A 23,799-nucleotide genomic window follows, 5' to 3' on the forward strand; every position below is an offset into this window, starting at 1 on the left:
TCCTAGAAATTTGTGCATTACAGGTCTTAGTAGAGCTCAAGAGGGGCCAGTGAGCATTTGCACTATTTGCTCAAATGAGCAGGTACACAAATCAAACCCCTCATATGCAAGTATTAAGGCAGCCATGCTAACTGATCCCAGGCAGCTGGAATGCTCAGGAACTGATGAGAGCCAGACTTAAGCCTTAGGGTAAGTGGCCATCACAGCCACTTTTGGTGAGGTACAGCAGTAGAAAAGCAGCTGTGCAGTCTCCAACCTCCACAGGCAGCTCCCAGGCCAAGTGCTGCTCAAAGCCCTATATCACTGATTCCTGATGAAGAGCAGTTCAATACCAAGGCTTCTGCGCTCAAGAAGCAGTAATCCAGCATAGGGAGATTAATATTTCTCCCTCAAAACTCCCATATTCAACTGATCTGTGGAAAACCCCAATGCCAAGAGAGTCGCATCAGATTTTCCAGTCTCATGCACACTGCTGGTCTTCATCCACCATCATGTTAACGCTCGTGCCTAAAGACAGGTAATTGTCTTACATTAACTCAAACAGGAATTACCCATATGCAGAGATATCTAAGCTCCCAAGGATCCAATGATGTGACAGTCAACTGACATTAAATAACTCTTCAGAGTATTATTGCCCTGTACAACAGAACTTCATGTAACTTTATTTGAGAAGTTGTATCTACACAGAAATACATTAAGTACATCCAAATGAGACTGCTTCACTTTATACTGAAATAGCAAGACATTCTCCAGGACAGAGATTAATTTTACATGTTTCCCTTACAGATCAATAAAGTTCACCTCCACAGCAAACGTCTCACTATAGACTTTCCATGTTTTACACTTGTGAGGGTTATCCAGCTCATTCCTGGGAAGGTAGAGTCTGAAAGACAAAATTCAGTAGTATATCTTACAGTCTAAGACATGCTTTTCCTTTCAGCCAGCTGAGAGATCTTCTAGCTCAGCCCTACAATATTAAATACAGCCCCAGATCTTGAATTCAAACAGACATCAGCCATACCTGCACAATACTTTGCATCTTATGTAGTCTGAGAAACAAAGTCAACCTGATGGCTTTGTTCCCACCCCCCTCCCAGAACCCCACAGTACAAGACAGAGTGAAATTAATATTACATTCAGCTCAAGGCCTCGTGATATGATGCAAGTGCCAGGAATTTAATAACCAACCTTCCTAAAGGCAAGGATTTGATTCAATACTCAACCTCATCAGGCATGTTCTCCAATTTTAATGTTTACCAAATTCATGTCTAGCTATCACCTAAAAGCACTTGCACATCAGCCATGTCTGAATTAAGAGATACAGAGACAGAAGCACTGCCTTAACAGCTGTTTCACTTCTGCTCACACCTATTCCACTCAGGTCTACCAGAAGGTCTGGGCAGAAAAGGTAGCCTAGTGGGGCATCCTCCATAGTTCTGGAGGAAGCAAAACACTTCAGCAAAACCCTCAAGATGGCAATGTTGCAGGGCTATCGGACAGCTGGCAGACATTTCTCCTGGCACTGGCTTGGTCTAATTGGTCTGCATTGAGACTGCAAGGTGCATTGCTGGCTCAGCATATTAACAGTTTACAAACAGACTCATGGCTACCTCTTCTCAAGCTGTAACGGGATCAGTTAAGTAAAAACTGGTTTTTATCTATTCCAGTCATTGAGAACACAGTAATTATATCTCATATGCCAAGTTCACTGTTCCTCTACCTAAATCTGTCAAGCAAGGCAGACCAAAGACAGGGCTTTCTTGTTTCTGCATTTCTACATCACTCCCAAAGGAAGGTAGACAAGCCCAACTTTCACCAGGTGGAGCTTCTCTAGGAGTTCCAGTCTCAGCAAGCAAAATCACAGTAATTTCGTGAGAAGCCATAAGAGAGCCTTTCTTTGTGATCCCAAGCATCAGGACCTCTAACTGTGGTCTTAATGTTTGCCTGCTAAGATACTGAATTCCTGCCTCTCAGGCAGCCATACTACAGAGGATGGCAGGTTTGAATAGTTAGCATTACATTTTTTAATTCAAATTCATTAACAATGGTTAGAGAGCACCAAGGAAATAATCCAGTCATTTAAGTAAAGATAGAAAGCTCTGATGTTTAAAATACTTGTCACAGTGCAAGCAACTGCCTGTTCACAAGTTATAGTTGAGGGTCAAAGACCAGTACCCACATGAAAGTTAGCTGGCTGATCAGGCCTGTCTTATCTCAGCTTTCAGTACTATGTTTATGATCTTTCAGCTCTATGCAGACACCAGAAGTTAGGATCTGAAGGCATCCCCTATGATCACTTACCTGTTATTTTCAATAAAGGAAGTGTTGAACCAGAAAAAGAATGGGCAGCCATCATAGCCTTTTGGGAGAGACTAAACACAAATACCTTGTTTAGGGACTGTGTTACACAACAGAACTTTTTTTTTGTAGAGCAAGGGTACCCACTTTTCTTCACTAATTTGGTTTACAAAGCTACAGTGCCAGAATCAGTACACGTAAAGAGCCCAATATCACACACAAATCGCTATTTGCTCTGCAGTTACTTCAGTACCAAGTCACTCAATACAATGAGGTAAGGCCCCCATGGTTAGGAGCAGCAGGTACTCAACTAAGATGCCTTGGTTATACTGCTGTTTGAGCAGCCACATGCTTCCCCTGCTTACCTAGGCTGATGTTACACCACTCGCTGCATCCCCCACTGCACAGTGAGACACAGCAGGAGTCACTGGGGAGGAACAAATTCTGCCCCCCCCCGCCCAGCCAGGGAGGACCCACTGCAGTTTGCACTGCAGCCTCTCCCCATACCCAAGTGAAGGTCTTCACACTGGTATACTTACAGAATTGGATTCAAATCTGACTTTCACATCACCACTTAGAACAGGGCAGTCTTCTAAGCCAATGACTACAGAGTCACTTTCAGAATCAAAGAAGAGCTGGATAACAGAATAAAGTATTTGTCTTATGAAAGTTTCTACAGTGAGACAAGGGACCAATTCACGACAACATATAACTACTCATTCACGGTACACAAATACAACAGCAGTGCTAGAACAACAGACAACAAGTTTAGGCTGCTCAGGACAGAGTGAACTATTTGCATGTAAGCGACTCCCAGAGAAATCTTTCTTTATCTTACCACTACTTTTCCTAGGATCTGGCAAAGTTTAGCTTTTTCCTCCTCTTGAAATTTACATCATCCATTTAGTTAGAATGTGTAGAAATTGAATATTGGACATAAAACAAAGACACTTTTCACCTCTAAGTCAGTTTTCAGCTTCTGTGACTCAACTCGTGTCTTCATAGCACTCACCTTGCAGTTTTTTTGATTGGCACATACACACTGTAGTACAACTTGCTTCCTTGTTATTATCTGCACCTTCATATCACTTCCATTGCCTTTCCCGACTCCTAGAACAAAGTGTTGCATTATACCAGAGGCACACACTTTAGCTGGAAACATAAGTAGTCATGAAAACCAAGTGTGATCCCATTCAAAAGTGCTTTCTTTCTAGAATGCCTTACTCAAGACCCTAGAGACCTCAAATGCTGAAGGTAAGTCAGTATTCAGTGGCTGAAAATTGTATTTTGAAGTAACTGAATCCCAGCAGGGGAATAGGCTAATGTAGAATCTAGTTCCATTGATCGAACAATAACAGCAGTCTGAACTCCCCTAGAACAAGCAGCTGTGAACTTCCAGCTTTTGAGCAAGATAACCAGTACACAGGTACAAAAATAGGCGTGTATCTAAAGCTCAGGAACATTAGTGGATCCAGCTCCACATGGGGAGTTAGTCTCACTTGAAAAGTGATTCCCCTTCCAAAAAAAAGCAGGTTGTATGTGAGCCATCATTTGGTCCAACATCCAGAAAGTGACACAACGCAGAGCAACCGACTACAAAATACTCTTCATTGTGTTCTGTGTCATTTAAATTCTCAGATCCCAGTAAGTCTACATTCCTCAGCTTAGCAAGAGAAACAGTTATCAGCTGCCTGTAATGGGAAACCACTGCCAGATAGAGGAATGCCCAAATACAAGAGTTCTTACCATGTATAGAGTGGATTTTGAAGTTTTTTATTTTGAGTTGTCTCTGTGGTGGGAGTTGCAAGTTATACTTGTTTTTCAGGATCTCATAATACCCAACATACCTACTCTGTAATGCAAAAAAACCAGACACATTATGCAGTTTCTGTACCCAACACAGATTAATTTTAGGCAGAAGTAGGATTTAAATAGATCTTCTACACCAAGTTTTTAGCTCTTCAAAGTCCAAAGCTAAGAAGAAAGACAACTGTTCTCCCTCCCTTCCCCGGTTCAAACAATCTTCTAGACAAATTCAACATCTACATTTTTAATCAGCATTTAAATTTCATGTTTTAAGAGGAATTCTGTACTTTTTAGTTCAGCAAGAAGTGAGGAGCTTTTATATTGTAGCTTTAAGAGGCTGAACGTTTAAACATACAAGATACATTCATTTTACTGAAGGACAGCTGTACTTCTATTTTCTGCCAGCAATTATAAGTACCCCTGTCACCAGATTCACTTCCCAACTCTGCATCACACAGAACAGTAAATCAAGATGAGCAAAGTCCCGAACTGTGGCCTGAGGCAAAAACTTGTGTAGTTTTTCCCAGTGAATGCAGTCTGCAGAAGATGCATTTCTCCATCCAAGCCAAATCAGCACCAGGCCAGGCTGCAGGCTTCCATGCATCCTTGTTAAACAGTCCAGTTGCCTTACAGTGCCATGCTCCTGTGAGGATGCCCAGACATTCTGTGGAGTCTGCATCTGTGCAGATGTTCTAGACCTGACTGGACACATCTGTCCAGGTCACCCTGCTTGAACAGTGGGGTTGGACCGAAAGCTTTCCTAATCTCAGGAATTCTGTTGTTATCCTAGATACTATACTTCAGATTTAACATTATTATGCAGAGAAAGGCATAAAGGGAAGGGGAAAGATGCAAAGCAACCATGTCAGTTGTTCATCTTCCGACTCTCACAGAAGGATTACAGACAGTTCAGGAGTTAAGCAAGTAATAGGAACCTACATCACTGAAACAAGGCAGGGAAGGTGGGGCAGCATAAGCACTCAAGGTTAGTATTGGTTTGACTACAGTTCCTGAACCTGCTCAAGCTTACCTGTGAGGGAGTTTCAACTCCTTGAAACTTGGTACTTGTGCTTCTATCAGTTCTTCTCTCCCCAAAGTAGTCCAAACTTTCCTACACAGGAAGATAATTTCAAGGGTTAAGCTACCCATCCCACCACCATTCCCCTCCTTGAGAAGGGGATAGTAAAATAGAAGTACACTACTCAAGTCCAGTAAAGGAATGCAAGTGAAAATATGCAATAGTTGCTTTGGTACCTTCTAAAGGAGACTTTTAATTACAAGAAGAAAGTACTAATTAGGAAGTCAGATACATAAATCTGTCATCCATGAAAGAGTGAAGAAGAGCAATATGACTTTTAAGCAATTGCTTTAGAACCATCTATATTTCTCAAGTGGTCTGTGGCAGACCAAGCTGAACATTAGTTCATATCTTCATGAACCAAACTCAGAGGAAAGCAAGTGATTAAATGGATACACACTCTGCCCAGACTACCTTGAGTGTCCTGGGCCTTCTGCATCCCAAGTCTCCAGCTGGTATCAGACCCAGGACACTAAAGCAGCATAAGCACCTGTCCTGGTTGGGACTTGGTCTTTCTCCCCTTCCCTAGAAGGGCTTTCTTTTGTAATGCTGGCTGTCAAGACAAGACAATTCTTGATGGCACACTACTTGGAGGGAGATTAGGCAAAAAAAAAAAAATTGCTTAAAACCGGTGATACTATCTTTAGGAGACTTTGCTCAGAAGTCACCTACAGTTTAAGTTGTTGCTCAAGACCCTAGACCCATTATTCCTCCTAAAAGACTACTTCAAGTTGGTAACCTGTTAAATGCTATTTTCCCCACTTCTGTCAGATCAAGAATAGTCTCCTCAGAATTTACACTGTAGGAAGACTTGCATGAACTTTTTTAAAACCAGAATCTTCAGAGAATCCTTTTTCTAGTATAGAACTTTCACAGCACATTAGTGCATTTCACCAATTCAGTAAATCCTAAAAGGACATTTTGAATACTAAACAAATCAAAAAATAAACAGGAGTTTTTACCTTTGCACTCTCAAACTGGTCACTGTCTATGAGCCAGATACAGACCATTGTTCCAGTCCTGCCTGTATTAGACATACAACACAAGTTGAATTACAGCAGTTCAAAGGCATTGGGATTATTTTTGTGAAGGTAAAGTCATCTCCTGTTATCTCATCTATTTCAAGAGTTACAAGTGACAGTCGAGTAGTCAGGTGCCTGTATTTCTGAGAAGAAGAAGTTAAAGACAAGATACTGGAGTTTGTCAATTTGTTCCTTGTCCCCATGTTTTCATTACTAGAGACACTCAGGCAGCTGGTCAGTACCTGCATACCCCATTCAGCAGGGAATAGAGCCAAGCACTCTACTAAATGAGGCTATAAACTGAAACGTCCCAATCCTGTAAGTGTCAAGAGTTGTTTCTCTGCCCCAATCAGTATCCCTGCAACCCTACTAAAAGCCATCAAGTCTGCTAGCATGAAGATGCCTACTATAGTTTCAGCTTTTAATTTAAAATCTCAGAGGTCAAGCCACCCTCCCTATACTTGTTCTTCAAGCTGGTTTTGACTGCAGGTAGTTTCAACACTCAGTTTTGAAAGACTTTAAAACAGAGCTCCACCTGGGGGCAACTCTTTAATGTTAAGTAACCACCTACTTGAAGCCAGGTACTTGCAGTAGTAACAGCAGGTGGCTAAAGATGTGGCAGATGTCTGCAGGGAAATTTGGCCTACTTGCAGTTATTTATGCATTTCAACAGCTCCCACACTACTGCTGATTGCAGCTAGCACCTGCAGGTTAGCTCCTATGTTTGACAGCCTTCACTATTCTTTCCATAAGACTTCATTGTACTCTATCACCTAATATCATGTGTATCTTGATTTAAGATCCAGCAGTACCTGGAAAATTCTAGAGGGGTAAAGTTATGCAGCAGATCATCTTGAGTGGTATCACACAACACATGCAGCACAACCAGGGGATCAGGCCCACCCAGCATGGATTTATGAAGGGCATGTCCTGCTTGATCAACATGAACTCCTTCTATGAGAGGGTGACCCACTTAGTGGATGAGGGAAAGGCTGTGGATGTTGTCTACTTGGACTTAAGTAATGCCTTGGATACCATTTCCCACAGCATTCTCCTGGAGAAACTGGCTGCTCATGGCTTGGACAGGTGCACTCTTCACTGGGTAAAAACCTGTCTGGACGGCCGGGCCCAGAGAATTGCGGTGAATGGAGTTACATCCAGCTGGCAGCTGGTCACTAGTGCTGTCCCCAGGGCACAGTACTCCAGCCAGTCCTGTTTAATATCTTTACCAACAATCTGGACAAGGGGATTGAGTGTATCCTCAGCCAGTTTGAAGAGGACACCAAGTTGGATAGGAGTGTTGATCTGCTAGGAGTGTTGGAGGGCAGGAGGGCTCTGCAGAGGGATCTGGACAGGCTGGACTGATAGGCCAAGGCCAACTGCATGAGGTTCAATAAAGTGAAGGGCTGGGACCTGCACTTGGGTCACAACAACCCCACACAGTGCTACGGGCTCAGGGAAAATTGTTTGAAAAGCAGCCCACTGGAAAAGGACTTGAGGGTACTGTACTGTTCAACAGCAGCTGAACATAAGCCAGCAGTGTGTCCAAGTACACCAATGACATCCTAGCCTGTATCAGCAGTAGTGTGGCCAGCAGGACCAGGGCAGTGATTATCCCTCTCTGCTTGTCACTGCAGAGGCTGTACCTTGAATCCTGCATTAAGTTTTGAGCCCCTCACTGCAAGAAAGACATTGAGATGCTGGAGTGTGTCCAGAGAAGGGCAACAGAGCTGGGGAAGGGTCTGGAGCACAAGTCTTACAGACTTCTCTTACAGAGAAAAGGAGGCTCAGGGGAGACCTTTTTGCTGTAAAAGGTCATAGTGAGGTGGGGTTGGTCTGCTCCTTCCAGGTAACAAGCAATAGGAAGAGAAGAAATGGCTTCAGGTTGCTCCAGGGAAGATTTAGATTGGATATTAAGAAAAATTTCATCTTCAACAGGGTTATGAAACACTGGAACAGGTTGCCCTTGGAAGTGATTGAATCACCACTCCTAGAGGTAATTTAGATGTGCAGATGTGGCACTGAGAGACATAGTTTAGTAGTGGACCTGGTAGTACTGGGTTAACGGTTGGACTTGATCTTGAAAGGTCTTTCTCCAACCTAAACAATGGATAGTTTGAGCTATACTACAATGCAAAATATTCAGCATGGGTGACTGGCTACCAGAAGGCAAAGCAGCAGCCTAACACTTTGTCTTGGGGTGACTTTATGATGTTGTATCCCCTATCACTCCTCTATGCCCAGAAATTAATTTTGTGCCTTTCTGTACCTTTAAACTGAGCCTGAGAGGAGGAAGAGGAAAAAATACCCAGAGAACTTTCAAAGCAGTGTTTCAAGGACACACAGACTCCTCTGCATTCAGCTGCAGCAGCAAGCGAGAGCAGAGGGAAGCACCCTGTTTGGTTTTTTTTTTCCCAGCCAGTTTTCCAGCTACTTTTTTCACCGGAGGGAGATGGAGAGTTGAACTTTATTTTCCTGGGACTTCGATTTTTCCCTTCTTTTTTTTCTGGACTGTTTCAACATCAGAACACCTCGCGAGAGTTCTCCACCGAGGCCCGGAGGTGGGCCCACAACCCAGCTCCAAGGAGGGGGAGAGAGATCTATGGAAGGACTCTGAATTTTTCCCAGGTTTCTCTCCACAGTGAGAGGTTTCATTATTTAGCATTATTATCCTTTTCCTGTGTGTTTATTAAATAAATAGTTTTTTATCTTTTTCACTTTCCTCCGAGGAAAAAATTCTTTTTTTTTTCCTGAATCTGGTGGGGGGAGGGCTGGTTGTAACCTGCCTTCTATCAGAGGATATTTTTCCTCCAAATTTGTCCAAACCAGCACACATTTTTAACAGTAGCAGTTTCAATAGCCCCTATCCCCAGTTTCTCCTGGGGGACTGCTGTCCCAGCTGCCAGAACACCAGAAAGTTATTGAAGAACATTTTAAGAGACACAATGACAGCTTAGACTAAGAACCAATTTAGACTACCTAAAAATGGGGTTGTGTAATACTGAACACAGAGTACAATACTCTTGCTAGTCATCACAGTGTCTGCAGAATTTGTCAAGTTACACTGTAAGCCCATCTCATACTACGGTTTAAGGCCACACTAACATCAAAGAAGCTATAATGACACAGAATTGTGATTTGTAGCATACACAGATTACACATGAGAAATCCTACCTTTGCCTCCTTTACAGTGAATTGCTATGACATTCTTCTCATCTTGACTCATCCATTCACGGACACTGGCAGTGAATTTCAGCATGTCCCTAAGTAAGGGGATAATTAGTGGCTCAAAGCAAATGCCTACATAGAACTATTACAATGTATGTATTTCTTGACAAGACTCACTGTAGTGCTGGGACATTGTGGTCATCAATGAAGATCCTTTCCACCCTGTAGTGAAAGTACTTGGGGTCATAGCCTTTTTCACCTATAGGAAAAGATCTGAAGTTATGCCAGGAAGGGAGAAGGATTGTAACAAAGAAAGTGGCTTGTAACACACAATTGCTGGTCTGAGCATGTACTAGTGTCTAAAATACAGTAGTGTTAACAGATAGATCAAAATGAAAAAAAACTGAGGTAACTTGGCTAAAACCACGTGTGCTTAGCTTCTGGTTTCACACTTTTCACTACATTAAAATTTATCTCCAGTATTTCAATATAGTCAGCAGCTAAACATACTTACTGCAGAGGTTGTAGACTTTATAGTGGTCTGGATGTTTGGTGTCCAAAAATCTTGCAACTTCCTAAACAATAATGAGTTCAGAGTAGTTAATGCTCTGTTCCTTATTTCCACTGCCACCTCAACCCCCCCCAGCTCTCCAGGTGGGATCAGCAACTGCATTCACAAACAGCCCTCAGACAGCAGGCCTTTCCAACCCAACAGCTCAGGTTCTGGTCTAGAATAAAATTACTACTGCAGCTATCTTCCTGTCCCTATAAATGTTTCTACAATATCAGGAAGGGTAGCTCTGAAATGGACATTATGTATGCAGACCTTTTAAACAACTTTATTTAGATTAATAGATCTTATCACTATTACTAGCCTGGGACAGAACTGCCTTGATTCTTCAAAGCATTCCCAAAGAACAGGAGGATCAAAGCACTCGTGTGTCCACACTATGAGATACAACCTACTAGGATTAGCTGAGACACTACAACATAAGCAGTGCACCACAGTGGAGATCATCAGTCAGTCATTCCAACCAGCAAAGGCAGCAGAACTAGGACTGACATGATCCAGGTCACATGTAAATTAGTGGGAATCTATAAAAGAAACAGGTTTCAGAAACAGTGAACTTGGTAGATAAGATTTTTACCTTTATGGGGTTCCTGTAGAAAGACTGCTTCCCAGAAGATGGAAATGACATTGCAATAATTCGATCTGTTGAGAGGACAGCAATCACAAGTAACAGCAGGAAGCCTGCCTACACATAAGGACTACATGATTGAGAAACATCCTTATGAAATGTCTTATTCCTACCCTAATTATAAGAACAATCTACCCATTCCTGGGAGGCTTTCCTCTACATTCAGCATAGCTAGAGCAAGACAAATAATGCTTCCCAAAGCATCAACCACCACCAAGTGCCAGTCTCCACAGAATCTGAAGCAAAAATACTGTAAGTCAATACTTCCCCAGCACTGGTTCCCCAGGCCTCAGATAAATTTCTATCATTACATACGGCATGTACAACTCTCCCAAGAAGGCTAATTCTGGAGAATAGTGTCAGACAGGAATCCATATTTCAAAATCCCACAGAAGAGGAATAGGCCTGGTTTGACTTCATACTTAAGTTTCCTGAGTCTAAACATTGTCCGTATTTAACAACAAGCTCTTATTAACTGAAAAACAAGTCTTAACAGGACATAACATGCTGCAAAGTGACATTTGTTTCCACAAACCAGTAATATAGGTGAGATCCAGATCAAAGCCATCTTTCATATAACGTCTTTTGTTTTCAGAGACCTGACCAGAAAAAAAAGTAAGAGTTAATCTTCCACAAGAATTCCAATGATCACTCAGTGTTGTCTGTTACTAGGAAAACTCAACCATCTAGACTCTCAAGTTAAGCTTGAGTAGCAGAGCCTCATTTCACTACACCATTATCCAAGAGCAACATTTCTTTAACTTTTAGGTAGAAGCTCTGTACAGAATTTTTACCCTGAAGTATCAAAGTTTATTCTAGTGAAAAGAACACTGCAGATCTTTTGCATACTGCAGCATGAATCTGTCATTTTTATTTGGGTGTCTGGAGACTGAAGGAAAAAAGAATAAAGTTAAGGGTACCATAACCAAGACTGCTTATTCCTGAGCAATAGGACATACTTGAAGCTTAAAGTACCACTTGAATGCCTCTGATGAAAATAAGAGGCATTTACAGAAGATAGGACTTCAACAGCTAGATTGCTTTGTTGGCACCCAAAATAAAGCATCAGACACATTAAAACTCCTACCTTCCCCCATGTGAGGGAAAAGAGTCTATGTACCACACAAGCTAGAAATTGTCAGTTGAGACACATGGTGGTGTTGCAATCACTTTACTGTGGTGACCTTCCAGGTGAAGTTGCTGCTTACTTGAGCAAAGCTGAGAACGAAAAGGCGTTCCTGAAGGTGGAGGCAAAGCTCCAGAGCCTTGTCAGGGACATTGAACAGATGTGCTGCTTGGGCAATACTATCAATTGCAGACCAATAGGCCATGGTCAGCCTTGCTATTTACCATGGATGCTGCCTGGAGAAAGCATTGGAAACAGCAGTAGTAGCCAAGATATGTTAAGAGGCCAACTTACCATTCTCCTGGTCACCACTTCAAGTTGCTTCTTTTGTGAAGCCAGATGAAATATTCTTACCAAGATGACAATTCTCAGAATTCGGAGGAAAATAACCATTCTAGAGGACAGATTCACCATGAAAGAAAATGGATACAAATAAACTTAGAGGCAAAGATTAAAGCTGTTTAAAAGCTGTTTCAGAGACAGTTTAAAACTTTGTTTCATATATTAAACTAGGACTTCTCAGGCTGATTTTGGAACTACGACTGTACTTGAAGAATATCATAGGTTTGTTGTCAAGAGTTTTTTGTGAGTACATGTTCTGAACAGCTAACAGAACTAGGAAATCCCCTACTTGCTGAAACAGACTTCCACAGATACCTCTGGGTAGAAAGCAACGAATTCCATTAACATTACCCATGTTATTATCACCAAATTCTTGTTCCTTGAAGCTTATTCTCAACTATACATTTAAGTACCTGTAGCCACATTTAAGTGTATGTAGCCACCTGAAAAGTGACTGAAAAAAAGCTAGACAGGCTAAATACATCATGACTTGATTAAGAAACCTGAGAACAGATCAGTATATATATCCTGTGTTTAATCATTCAGCAACCTGAACACTTGGTTCGGTTTGAGGAACTTTGAACTACTGTTGAACTTTGAAGCGGGAAAGAAGCTTAGGTGAGTGGTTCTATTCAAACAACTGAACAGGAGCAGCTGCTTTCCCACACTCCTAGGGACAAGGGCAAACTAAAACTCATTTCATTCCTTAAGGAGGTAAGTGAGCATACATTTTAAGCAGCACATATTCTAGGTTTTGATACACGTGTGTAAAAATGCTGGTGAATACCAAGAGTAAGGGAGACAAAACTCCAGTTGAACACAGTCTGCTCTCCACTGATATGGAGCTTGAAGTCAGCAAGGTAAGGTTGTCTTGGATACCTGGAGGAAAGTTTCAGTTTTTCCCTGAGCTTCTTCAAAATTCAGTATCACCCCCCTGTTTTCAAAACAGAATTTCCTCAGAGCTAGCAGAAAATGAGATGAACCAAAACTGGGGTGAAAACTCCATAACCCCTCTTCCCACAACTCTGAGAAGCAACTCTTCAAGATAAAAGCCATTTGCATTCTGCCCTTAAGGAAGTCAACCAATTAAGCATTACCTCCCAGACTGGTATGCAGCTCTCATTGGTCAATGTCCTTTTATAGGTCAGACTTCGAGGAAGCAGTTAACTACATCCCTACACACACCCGGCTAGACCAGACTAGAAAGAGAAACCATACTCCTCCATCAGGACATATTACCTCTATGGACTGTCACTGAAATTTCACTTGTCATATATAAGCTCTCATCCATATAAAAGCTGCTCAAATTCTAATTATTCTGAGATGTATCAGATACTTTAAGACTATTGTTTGCTTCTTGAGGAAGGACTGAAGAAAGAAAAGTGATAAACCCAGTAAGGCTACTGGGAATTAGTTGGATTTCGTGGACACTACTGGTGTGTTAGGTGGGAAGACCACCGCATCTCAAGATTTGGTCAAATCTGAGGTATCATCTACTGTCAGGTAGTAATATTTTGGTCAGAACACAATTTTAGAGCCTTTAACAAGAGAAGCCTTATAGAGGGCTTCAAAAATTGAATAGATAAGACAGTAGGCCACAGCTGAGTGTCTTCTGAGAGCAGCAGTGTGAAGTCCTCTTTATGTGAGAAAAAAACCTATTCTAGATTCCCATCAACTTCAGCAAGTCAGAATACAAAAAACTTGCACACACAGATCTACAACCAGATGGGTCAATGTAGGATCAGGCCTACTACTAGCATAGCCTAGTAGAGATAAGAGTGCAGATTACCCTGTCACAGTACTCTTTTCCCCTCCCTTTATCTGGATGCTGCTACAAGATGAAAGCTGCTTTAGAAAAATGTGGCCATAGAAATGGGAAGTAATTAAAAACTCAGATGAATGTTTAAGACAACCTAGAAGGAAAAAGCCTTTTATTAGTAAGGCTGAAAAAGCTATTCCTTTGACAGTTCTATTTCTTGAAACCCAAGTTTAGCCAGCACTTTAAGAGAAAACTAGTATTTAAAGATACTTGTCCAACTCTGGATTCTTCCATAACTAAACTTTTTATTCTCTTCTGGAATAACGTTCCCCTCTTATACCCATTAGTCAGCTGAATTTGGGGGAGGGGGTGATTTTTAATTTTTTTTTTTTTTTTTTTTTTTAAAAGAGCTCAACTTTTCCCTGGCTGATGCAAGAAAGTTTCTCTAAGTCAAACCTAGTGCACATAAACTCATCTTAAAGTTGTAGTTCTGTCTCCATCAGGAATGGATTCATCTCACAGGTTATCATCTGATCAAGATATAGAAATCAGAAGGAAATAGGACTTGAAGTAGCTTATGTACATAAACAGCATGTTTCCTCTCCCCAGAGCATGGCTGAAAAATCCAACATATATTACCATAAGGCTTTTGAGAAAGCAAAGCAAAGGAAACAAGACAGTTTGGCAACTCTTTCTATTTCAAGATCCATTAGACAGAGATCCTCCCTCAGTTGTCTGTTCCATTTGCTATGATAATCCAACTCTTCTTTCTGACCTTCTTCAGACCCTCCTCTTTATTATGGCTACTGCACACCTTTCCCCAAAGAGTGCTCAAGTCAGAGCATTTGATGGCCTCACTTTTAGTTACCCCCACTAGTATGTTCAGATCACCTCTGCCTTTGAGGCAGAGACAGCCTACAGCATAAACAGAGACCAAAGTTGTGTATCTATCCTTCATTAGTCTGTACCATGACACATTATCACAGTCCTATTTTTGATCTCATATGCACATATCTGGCTTAGAGGTGCCCAAGAAAATTCTTAGAAGATGATCAAAAAGAGAGCTCACACTTACCAGCTGCCATACCACTCTTACCTTGGTATCTCCTCTACTGCATCAAAGTCTAAGAAGCAGTACGTCAAATTAATTAACAGAGTGCCCACCACTATACATGCATCCAAAATATTCAGTTTGGACCGGAAATAGTTCCTGAAGCTGAAACCAAGGAGAGTTTTAGACAGATGCCAATACAGGTAGCAAAGACTGAAATATATCTTCAAAAAGAGAATCACCTATATAGGGCTACTCCTGGAGACAAGCTCTTCTGAAGCAGTTCTTAACACTGAGCACTGAAGTCTCACTAAGAAAGCAATCTTACACCTGATTTACACACAAGTTATGGCAAAGCTAATGTAGTTCCCAAGTGCTCACTTATGCTGAAAACAATTACAGATTGTTCTGTAGAAGGGTAACCACCAACACATACAGCCAAGAAAAGACGTGGCTGTTATCTATGACCAGAAAATTAGCATACAGGGCATCATGTTCATAGTTTGAGCTTTAAGTTTTGCTTCCTTCCTAGCTTGAGGACTTGCCACATGGACTTAACTTTTGCCCATGTCTTACCCTTCAACAAACACCCTCAGGAGAACATCAACGAGAAAGAAGAGTGCTATTGCCAGGGCAACACCTTCAGGAACCTCTGTACCCGTCTTTCCCTCACTGACGGCCAGATCCAGAATCACAACTATAATGTCCACAATGACAAGTACAACTCCAAATACTCTGCAAAGAGAAAAATACAAATAAATTTAAGAGGCAGGAATGACTTTTGGACATCTATCAACTGAATAGCACAAGCCCTGATTTCTAAGAAAAGAGTTCCAGAAAGAGTGTGTTCTTTTACATAGATTGAAGCCTGCTTAAATAGAACCTGAAGATTTCCAATTGCATTTTTAAGTGATATGCACAGAGACCTTCATCTATGTGGAACCATACATTCACTTCAGACACAGCTGTAGTTATTAATTTATGATTTCACAGCTAGAAGCAATGCAAACCTGAATGCTTTAAGGCATACCAGTATCATTGTTGCTTTCATCTTACTCAGTTTTCCTCCCTCTCATGACTTAATATAGTCCCTTAAAAATAACTGCCTTTAATGGCTTGCCTTGTTCCAACACCTAGACTACACATAACTGACCAACTGCTTGTTCAAAGGCTGCCAGCCAAGAATAAGCCATTAAAGAGGTTTTATCCAAGTCAATGACATTTACAGTTCTGACTTCCAGCTCTCCTTGGAGAATGTAGTCACATCTGTTTAAGACTTATTTTTCAATTCTAGTACTTTACTCAAGTTCCCTGTTCTGGGGGTGACATGGGATTCAGTACTTTTCAGACAAAGCAAGCTGGAATTACTGATGTTTAAGGAACTCTCCGAGTTCTTACACCAGAAATAAGGACTATTTTTACCTTGCCCACATCATTTCAAGCACAAGCTTTTACCTGAATCCAAATGACATCACAAAGGGGGCAATTTTTCTCCTAGCTGCACTGCAAGAGAAGAGAACTGACATCAAGACAAGTGACATTTTCCTACAGATATTAGCCACAAGAGCATAGTTATATTCTTTTAGTCACATTTCTTTGGCTTTAGTATTCTGCATAGTAGTGATTTCTCTAAGATGAGATGACTCAGTTGCATTCATGAAGTATATAGGTTAAGGGAGTACTTGAAAACAATGCTTTGATCACTTGTTAGAAAAAGTATTAATCAGCTTCCAGACACTAGAAATACAGCAGTATGTACTTATCCATAACATTATTCAGTGTCACAATTCCAGTGATGCCTGAACCCTGGCTTAGTAAGCTATAAGAAGTAGGTTTATATAATAGTTATTGGTCAAGAGGAAGACTGTAGGATAAATATCTCAATATATTTCATTCAATTTACAAGTTTACTGTATCAAACTATTTTTTTCCCAGGCCTGAAAAGAGTTGCACTTGTTAACAGCTCTCACGCCTTTGGAATAGAGGAATACAAATCCCACTTCTATTTTAAAAAGGAAACATCAGTTCGGCTTTCAGGTTGAAAATCCAAGCATCTTTTAAGAAAAAGTGTTTCTGAAGCCAAATTCTTCCAGTTTTGAGAGTAATCTTCACTCCTGGCAGGGTCACAGCTCTTGTTTCCAGTTACAGGAGATTTTGTTGCCTCTTTGGTATGCTTTAAGCCCTCTGTAACTCTTTCATGTAAGCCTCTTTACATTACACCAAGAGCTAAGGTAGAAGTTCCTGCAACAAGAACCTGCAAACACTCAAGTTCTGACAGTTTGAAAAACAGGCTGCCAGTGTTAAGCAATCCCAAGATTACTTAACTACTGTAAGCATCAAGTCTTTTCTTAGACACTTGGAAGAAAACACCTTTTTCAAGCATATCACTAACAGCAGGACTTACCATTAGTTGTAACATACTGACAAAAAGTACTGATAGATTTATTTTGCACTATTACAAGAAGTTTTTGTCAGCTCAGTAATGCACATTGCACCCCAGTGATCCTGTCCAAAATACTTGTTTCCTCTAGGACAATTTAAGCATTGCATTTCACTTGGTTCACTTCAATAACTCAGTTTAAGGCAAGGCTAGATACCTTTGAAGTGCTGAGGCAGCATCTTGCTGGGGTTACTGAACTAACCCACGCTTTTCATTATTAGCTTCTCACTCTAAACCAAGGTACAAGGTCTAACCAGCAAACATTTGCATTCTTAAGCTGGAAGGAGATACCTGGGTTGTAGTACGTACTTATCCTATGGAAGTCAAGGATGTAATACCATGTCTTGTTCTGAAGGCAGCTTAACATATAGAAGGTTTTGCTGGTATCTATGAATGTCAAGTATCTAACAAAACTCTGCAATAATCACACTAATTGTTTGTTGGTTTATGTCTTTGTCCAGTCAATCCTACAACTGTAGTAGGGATGCCAAGACTTCAGCTGCCACAGTCTATGGACAAGTACCTCTACTAGGTACACTACATAGCAAAATATGTACACACACCACTCCAATTTGGCCTGCAACATCCTAAATCAGTTGAAGGAAACATGACACATTTGATTACATAATTAGCTTAAAGCTTTTGTGAAATACATTTGTAAATTCCAACTTCTGAAATCTAGGAAAACATGTCACAGAATAACTGAGAAAACAGGCTTAGGCTTACTGTTCTTGAGCTGCAGGACTTGCCACTGACTTGACTAAGTTTGCTGTAACAATAACCTGAGCTAAACACTCAGAAAATAACTACTTCAAGAACAGAGTAAACTACTAGCACGTTTAGACAATTTAGACTTGATGAGGGCCATGATGCTTATTGTTATGCCCAGATACTCATTCACCCCATTTTCTCACCAGCACTTGTTTTTCTGTGCTCTCACAAACTTATTCCTTCAGGAAAATTTAATCAATGCGGTTTGGACTACCCATTCTCCACAATACGACAGACTTGTGTTCCTGGGTTGGGCTTTTATCTCTAGAGGGATAAAGAGGCTTCCTCAACTTACTTGTCTTCACTATGTACTAGAAGAAATGTCAATATCAAGCATTTTACTGGGCTTATCTCTACTTCAACAAGCTACCCGCATGCCTTCTTATTTTGGCTCACTAGATTACACTTCTGCGGGTAAGCAAAGAAATTTAGTATATCATTAACTTACTTGAAACAGCTGTCTGGTCCATTATCCTCATCACGACCATCATCAATCTTTACTGTGGCCTCTTCTGCTGTTGCAGAGCTGGAAAAGGAATAATAAAACTCACACACTGATAGAGATGTCAGCTCTATACATTGCTACACATTGTTCCAAAAAAAAAAAAAGAATTCACTGTAAAGCAAGTAGCAGCCTGAGCTAGAGCACAGGCCCAGTACCAGGGGAAGAAAGACATCCCCCTCATGTGGTCACAGATGAGCCCCTTGGCTTATGCTGATCTATTTCCCATTAGCAACCCATTTCTCAAAAGTTTTCCCTTTTTTCCCCCCAAAAGAGACAGATGTGTTCAGCAGTAGGATAAAGGGCTTTGAAGCAGGGCATCCATGCATCCGCTAAGGACTCAACAGTCTGGGTTCTAGAAGTGCCGGAAATATACATATGCAAAATGGCTTCAGAGAGTCCAAGTAACATTAAAGCTGTTACAGTGAACTTCTTGTCCAGAGAATTAATGTTTTCACCAGGAAAAGCCCTAGCACAGAGATGTTTTTGTGCAGAGCAGGATACCACACCGGAAACTGGAAGACCAGAGCAGCAGCTGAGCTAGTGCTAGAACAGCAGGTTTTTGGGGTAGTGGCTGCTTGCCATAACTTCCTTAAAATGGTCTCTTTAGATCAAAGTTTTTGTTTTTTTTCAAAGGCCACATGACAATTTCAGATAAAAAGTGTAGGATTCAAATCCAGGAGTTTTTATTTCAGTCTTCTCCACAGAAATACTGTGATGCATAATAGCACAGCCACAGTGTTTGCTCAGGCTCTGCCTCTGGCACCATTGCTTCTGGGGCAGGAACAGCTACATACACATATCCAATATTGGTGTTTCCCTGTTCTGAGGCAGCCTAGTGTGTTTGAAGCGTTAGTGTAGTAATTCTGAGGATTCAAATATTCTTCATTCTCCACAACAGACCCATGCACCAGCACTGCTTCTGCAGTCTGGGCTAATCACCTTTTAAGCAAGAAGTTTAATGATGCCTCTCCTACAGTTTCACCAACCAGTACTGATGCTTCACCGCGTGCACTCAGTATCAGGCTCAGTAGAAGAATTATTCTGATGCAACAATTTTAGCATTCAAGCCTCATTTCCCAGCTCCAATACTTCCAGACACCACATGTGTCCTCATTTTGCTCCTAGAGCTGAAGCAAAGTTTGAGTGATGGATAGCCATTCAGGTTTGCTTCCCAGCTATTCTTACAGAATATTCACTTGGGTGTTTACACTTACTGAACAGCAGAAGTGTTTCACTTATTAAAGCACGTTGCTGCTGCAGCAATTTTGCTGCAGGTCACTTGCTTATACTTGAAGACACATGAAGTGCACCAAATGCCACCTCCTTATCCTCTACTGTGATTAAAATATGCCACAAGAAGAATGAGAAACAGAAGTGTTTTGAGCTAGAAAGACAATCTTTAACACAAAGATAAAACAGAAGCCAAGTTTAAATACACTGTTCCCATCATGCTCCCACACAAGAATTCAGTTCTAGATAATGCTTTCCTCAGAGGGAGTTTGTTTTGTTGCTCATTCTATATCTACTTGTTGTCCAAGGCAGAACAAGCTCTCAGCTTCAAACTACTACAATTAGTCTTTGACTACTGGGGTGGAAGGAAGCCATACTAGAAGACATTGTTTCCTTCACACACACACACTCCATACAGAATATAAGCTTTTCTGACTGCCCATAGCTAAAGGCAACTTCAGGCTTGAGGCTTTTAAAGTAAACAGAGGAAGAGCATCTAGCTTTACAAGAGACCTTGACACTCTCTTGTAAGTCTCTTGACAGTCTGGATGCTAAAAGAGCACACTTTAATGCCACGGGCTTATTATACCAGGGGTGGAGACCCTGTACTCATTTATCACTTATTAACTACACACAAGAAGTCAATCAAAACAGCGTATTTTCCTCAAAGATATCCCTCCTCTCAGACAGCAGCACTGGCAGGAGAGGGGAGATAGAAAGACTCTACATAAATTTCAGACACTCCATCATTATTCCCTTTGTTATATTTGAAGCACTAAGAACCTAAAGACAGAGGACTACACACCACATATTCAACCCCAAACCCCCACACTGGTACGGTTCATTTCACTCACCCAGATGTTTCTCTCGGCTCGGTCCCTTGTTCATACCTCACAGCTGTCATTTTGCCTGTTGTTGCCCTGCTGGCCTGAAGAAAAGCACACCGAGTTAAAGTGAGACAGTACAAGAAACAGCGAATACCAGCATCCTACAGTAGCCTCACACTCAGGGTCCCAGCAGATGGACTTCTGCTTCATTTTCAACTATTTCCCCACTATGGTTGACAAAGCTCAATCTTTAACTACAACTGTCAGGGCACTCAGCACTGTGATGAAGGGTTTTTGACTACACCAAACATGCCACAGCGATAACAGCATCTTTACCTCTCAACGAAGCATTTCGCCCTGCTTCAAGCTCTGACACACAGAAGAGCCCCAGCTGGCACCTCTGGGAGAGCTGCAGGCACGGGCTGAACCGCGGGGAGCAGGTCCGGGAGCTCCCTCCCGGCACACACCGGCTTCCCGGACGGGAGGCCCGCACTTGGTCCCGCTGCATCCCCGCTGGCACAGACCCACCCGGAGCCCCCCCCACCACCTCACCTCGGCGCGGCAACCGGGCTCAAAGTCGAGCCTGGGCACCCGCCCCCAGCGCCCCGCGGACTCAGCGGAAAGTTGGGTTAAACTTCCTGAGGGCTGTATCCTGGCCCTCCCTCCCGCCTCCCGGGCGCACCGCCAGCCCCTCTCACCCGCCGAACCGAGGCGCGGAGCAGGAGCGCGCCCCAGCACCCCGGGCCGCGGATAAATGTCCCGGCGGCGCCGCACGGCTGCACCTGCGCCGGGCCAGGCGGACCCGTCCGCTGCCATGGCAACGGCCCCGCCGCCCCGCACCGCCCGCGCAGGCCGCGGCCGTGGGTGGGCGGGCGGGCAGCGGTGTTCCCCATGCCCCCAGGGAGGGTGTTCAGGGACGACACCAAACTGGGTCGGAGTGTCGATCTGCTGGAGGGAAGGAAGGCCCTGCAGAGGGATCTGGACAGGCTGGAACGATGGGCCGAGACCCAACAGCACGAGGTTCAACAAGGCCAAATTCCAGGTCCTGCACTTGGGTCACAACCACCCCATGCAGCGCTACAGGCTGGGGGCAGCATGGCTGGAAAGCTGCCTGGCAGAAAAGGACCTGGGAGTGCTGGTCGATAGCGGCTGTACATGAGCCAGGAGGCCACGTCCCAGGTGGCCGAGAAGGCCAATGGCATCCTGGCCTGTACCAACAATAGTGTGGCCAGCAGGACCAGGGCAGTGAGTTCAGCACTAGGGAGGCCACACCTCAGGTAATGTGTCCAATTCTGGGCCTCTTAATTCAGGAGGGACATTGAGGTGCCGGCTGGAGTGTGTGAAGAGAAGGCAACAGAGCTGCTGAAGGGTCTGGAGCACAAGTCCTACAAGGTGCAGTTGAGTGAACTGGGGTTATTTAGCCTGAAGAGGAGGAGGCTCAGGGGAGACCTTATCACTCTGTACAACAACGTGAAAGGAGGGTGGAGCCGGGGGGGGCTCGGCCTCTTCTCCCAAGTAAATAGTGACAGGACAAGAAGACATAGTCTGAAACTGGGAGGTTTAGGTTGGACATTAGGAAGAATTATCTTCACAGAAGCATTAAGTAGGCATTGGAACAGACTGCCCAGGGTGGTGGTGGAATCATCATCCCCAGAGGTGTTTAAGGAAGGACTGGACAGTCTCATTGACATGGGGGTGTTCAGACATAGGTGGGCTCAATGATTGCTGAGGTCTTTTCCAGTCTAATTGGTATTGTAATTCTGTGTGGAACCACACTGCCCCCAGCCCACCAGCCAGGCCCGCCACCTGCTTCTGAGTCCTAGCCTCGCAGTTTTTGTAAACTTTTCTGCTGCTGTGGTTTGGTGCCTCTCAGTGCCTTTCCCATGGCATGACAGCTCTGAGGGGCTGCACTCGAGGCAGGGCCAGTGCAGGTCGGGCAGGGGCTGCAGGCCAGCCAGTCCCCACAGCCTGTGGCAGCTCTTGCCATCATCCAGGGCAGAGCATTGCAGGGAGCACTTGGGTTTTCACACGGCGTCGAGCACTTAGGTTTTTGCAGAATCAGAGCCTCCAGAATATGATGTGTTACCCTGTGCTCTGCAGACGTTTCACGCCTGTCTCATTACTTACCAACAGCCAAGTGACGAGCAGTCCCTGAGCATCCCACGGTACAACAGTGCTGCTGAAGCTGCTGAGGCCAGGGTTGCGCTGGAGAGGCTTTCTGCAGGACGGTCGTCACCAGAGGGAGCTCAAAGCGAGTTTTTAGCGTCTGCTCCCAGGGCTGCTGGGGCTTGGCAGGGGGAGATGCGGTAACTGATGGCAAGAGCCTTTCCGGATGCTCTCTGCCCAAAAGAAATAAAATCCTTAAGGTGAATGCTGAGAATAGGGAACATTTCTGAGCACCAGACTAAACAGAAAGTTTTGCCTTCAAACACGTATATATAAATACATAAATAGCTAGTACAGGCAGTGGTAGCAAGTAACAGGAACATAGAATCATAGAATATCTGGAGTTGGAAGGATCCACAAAGATCATTGAAGTCCAATTCCTGTCCCACTCCTGACACTTCAAGAATCCTGAGAGTGTTGTCTACCCATTTCTTGAACTCTGTCCAGCTTGGTGCTGTGACCACTTTACTGGGGAGCATGTTCCAGTGCCAACCACCCACTGGGTGAAGAACCATTTTCCTGACATCCAACCTAGACCTCCTCAGACAGCTTCAGGCCATTCCCTCAGGTCCTGTCACTAGGCACCGCAGAGAAGAGATCAGTGCCTGCCCCTCCACTTCCCCTTGTGAGGAACCTGTAGACAGAATTGTGGTCTCCCCTCAGCCTCCTCTTCTCCAGGCTGAACAGACCAAGTGACCTCAGCCACTCCTCATATGGCTTCTCCTCCGGGACCTTCACCATCTTTGTTGCCCTCCTTTGAACACTGTCTAGTAGTTTAATGTCTTTTTTATACTGTGGCACCCAAAACTGCACATGGGACTTGAGATGAGGCCACCCCAGTGCAGAGCAGAGCGGGACAATCCCCTCCCTTGCCCAGCTGGCGATGCTGTGCCTGATGCCTCCCAGGACAGGGTTGGCCCTCCTGGCTGCCAGGGCACTGCTGACTCAGATTCACCTTGCCATCGACCAGGACCCATTCCATGTATAGACTCTGCCAACTCATCTTTGTAA

General features: G+C 43.2%; 1 protein-coding gene across 5 annotated transcripts; it reads right to left on the reverse strand.

Annotated features, from left to right (window-relative positions):
- Positions 1-639: 639 nt before the first annotated feature.
- On the reverse strand, positions 640-22,774 carry LOC125321833 (phosphatidylinositol 3,4,5-trisphosphate 3-phosphatase TPTE2-like). 5 transcript variants are annotated; one of them, XM_048295192.1, is made up of 19 exons: positions 22,750-22,774; positions 20,650-20,723; positions 18,509-18,586; positions 16,305-16,352; positions 15,426-15,584; positions 14,895-15,014; positions 11,992-12,091; positions 11,107-11,170; positions 10,521-10,585; positions 9,887-9,947; positions 9,550-9,631; positions 9,379-9,467; positions 6,145-6,206; positions 5,135-5,215; positions 4,045-4,150; positions 3,311-3,408; positions 2,838-2,933; positions 2,302-2,372; positions 640-883 (listed from the first exon to the last, which is right to left on the reverse strand). In XM_048295192.1, exons 2-19 carry the CDS (start codon positions 20,697-20,699, stop codon positions 781-783), a joined length of 1,533 nt encoding a protein of 510 aa, XP_048151149.1. In that variant the 5' UTR covers positions 20,700-20,723; positions 22,750-22,774; the 3' UTR covers positions 640-780. The 5 variants fall into 5 exon arrangements, with proteins under 5 accessions (XP_048151149.1, XP_048151153.1, XP_048151152.1 ...); XM_048295196.1 differs by lacking the exon at positions 22,750-22,774 and adding an exon at positions 21,321-21,435; XM_048295195.1 differs by lacking the exon at positions 22,750-22,774 and adding an exon at positions 21,175-21,314.
- Positions 22,775-23,799: the final 1,025 nt, after the last annotated feature.

The sequence above is a fragment of the Corvus hawaiiensis genome, chromosome 2 (genome assembly GCF_020740725.1).
Source record: "Corvus hawaiiensis isolate bCorHaw1 chromosome 2, bCorHaw1.pri.cur, whole genome shotgun sequence".
NCBI classification, from domain to species: domain Eukaryota; kingdom Metazoa; phylum Chordata; class Aves; order Passeriformes; family Corvidae; genus Corvus; species Corvus hawaiiensis.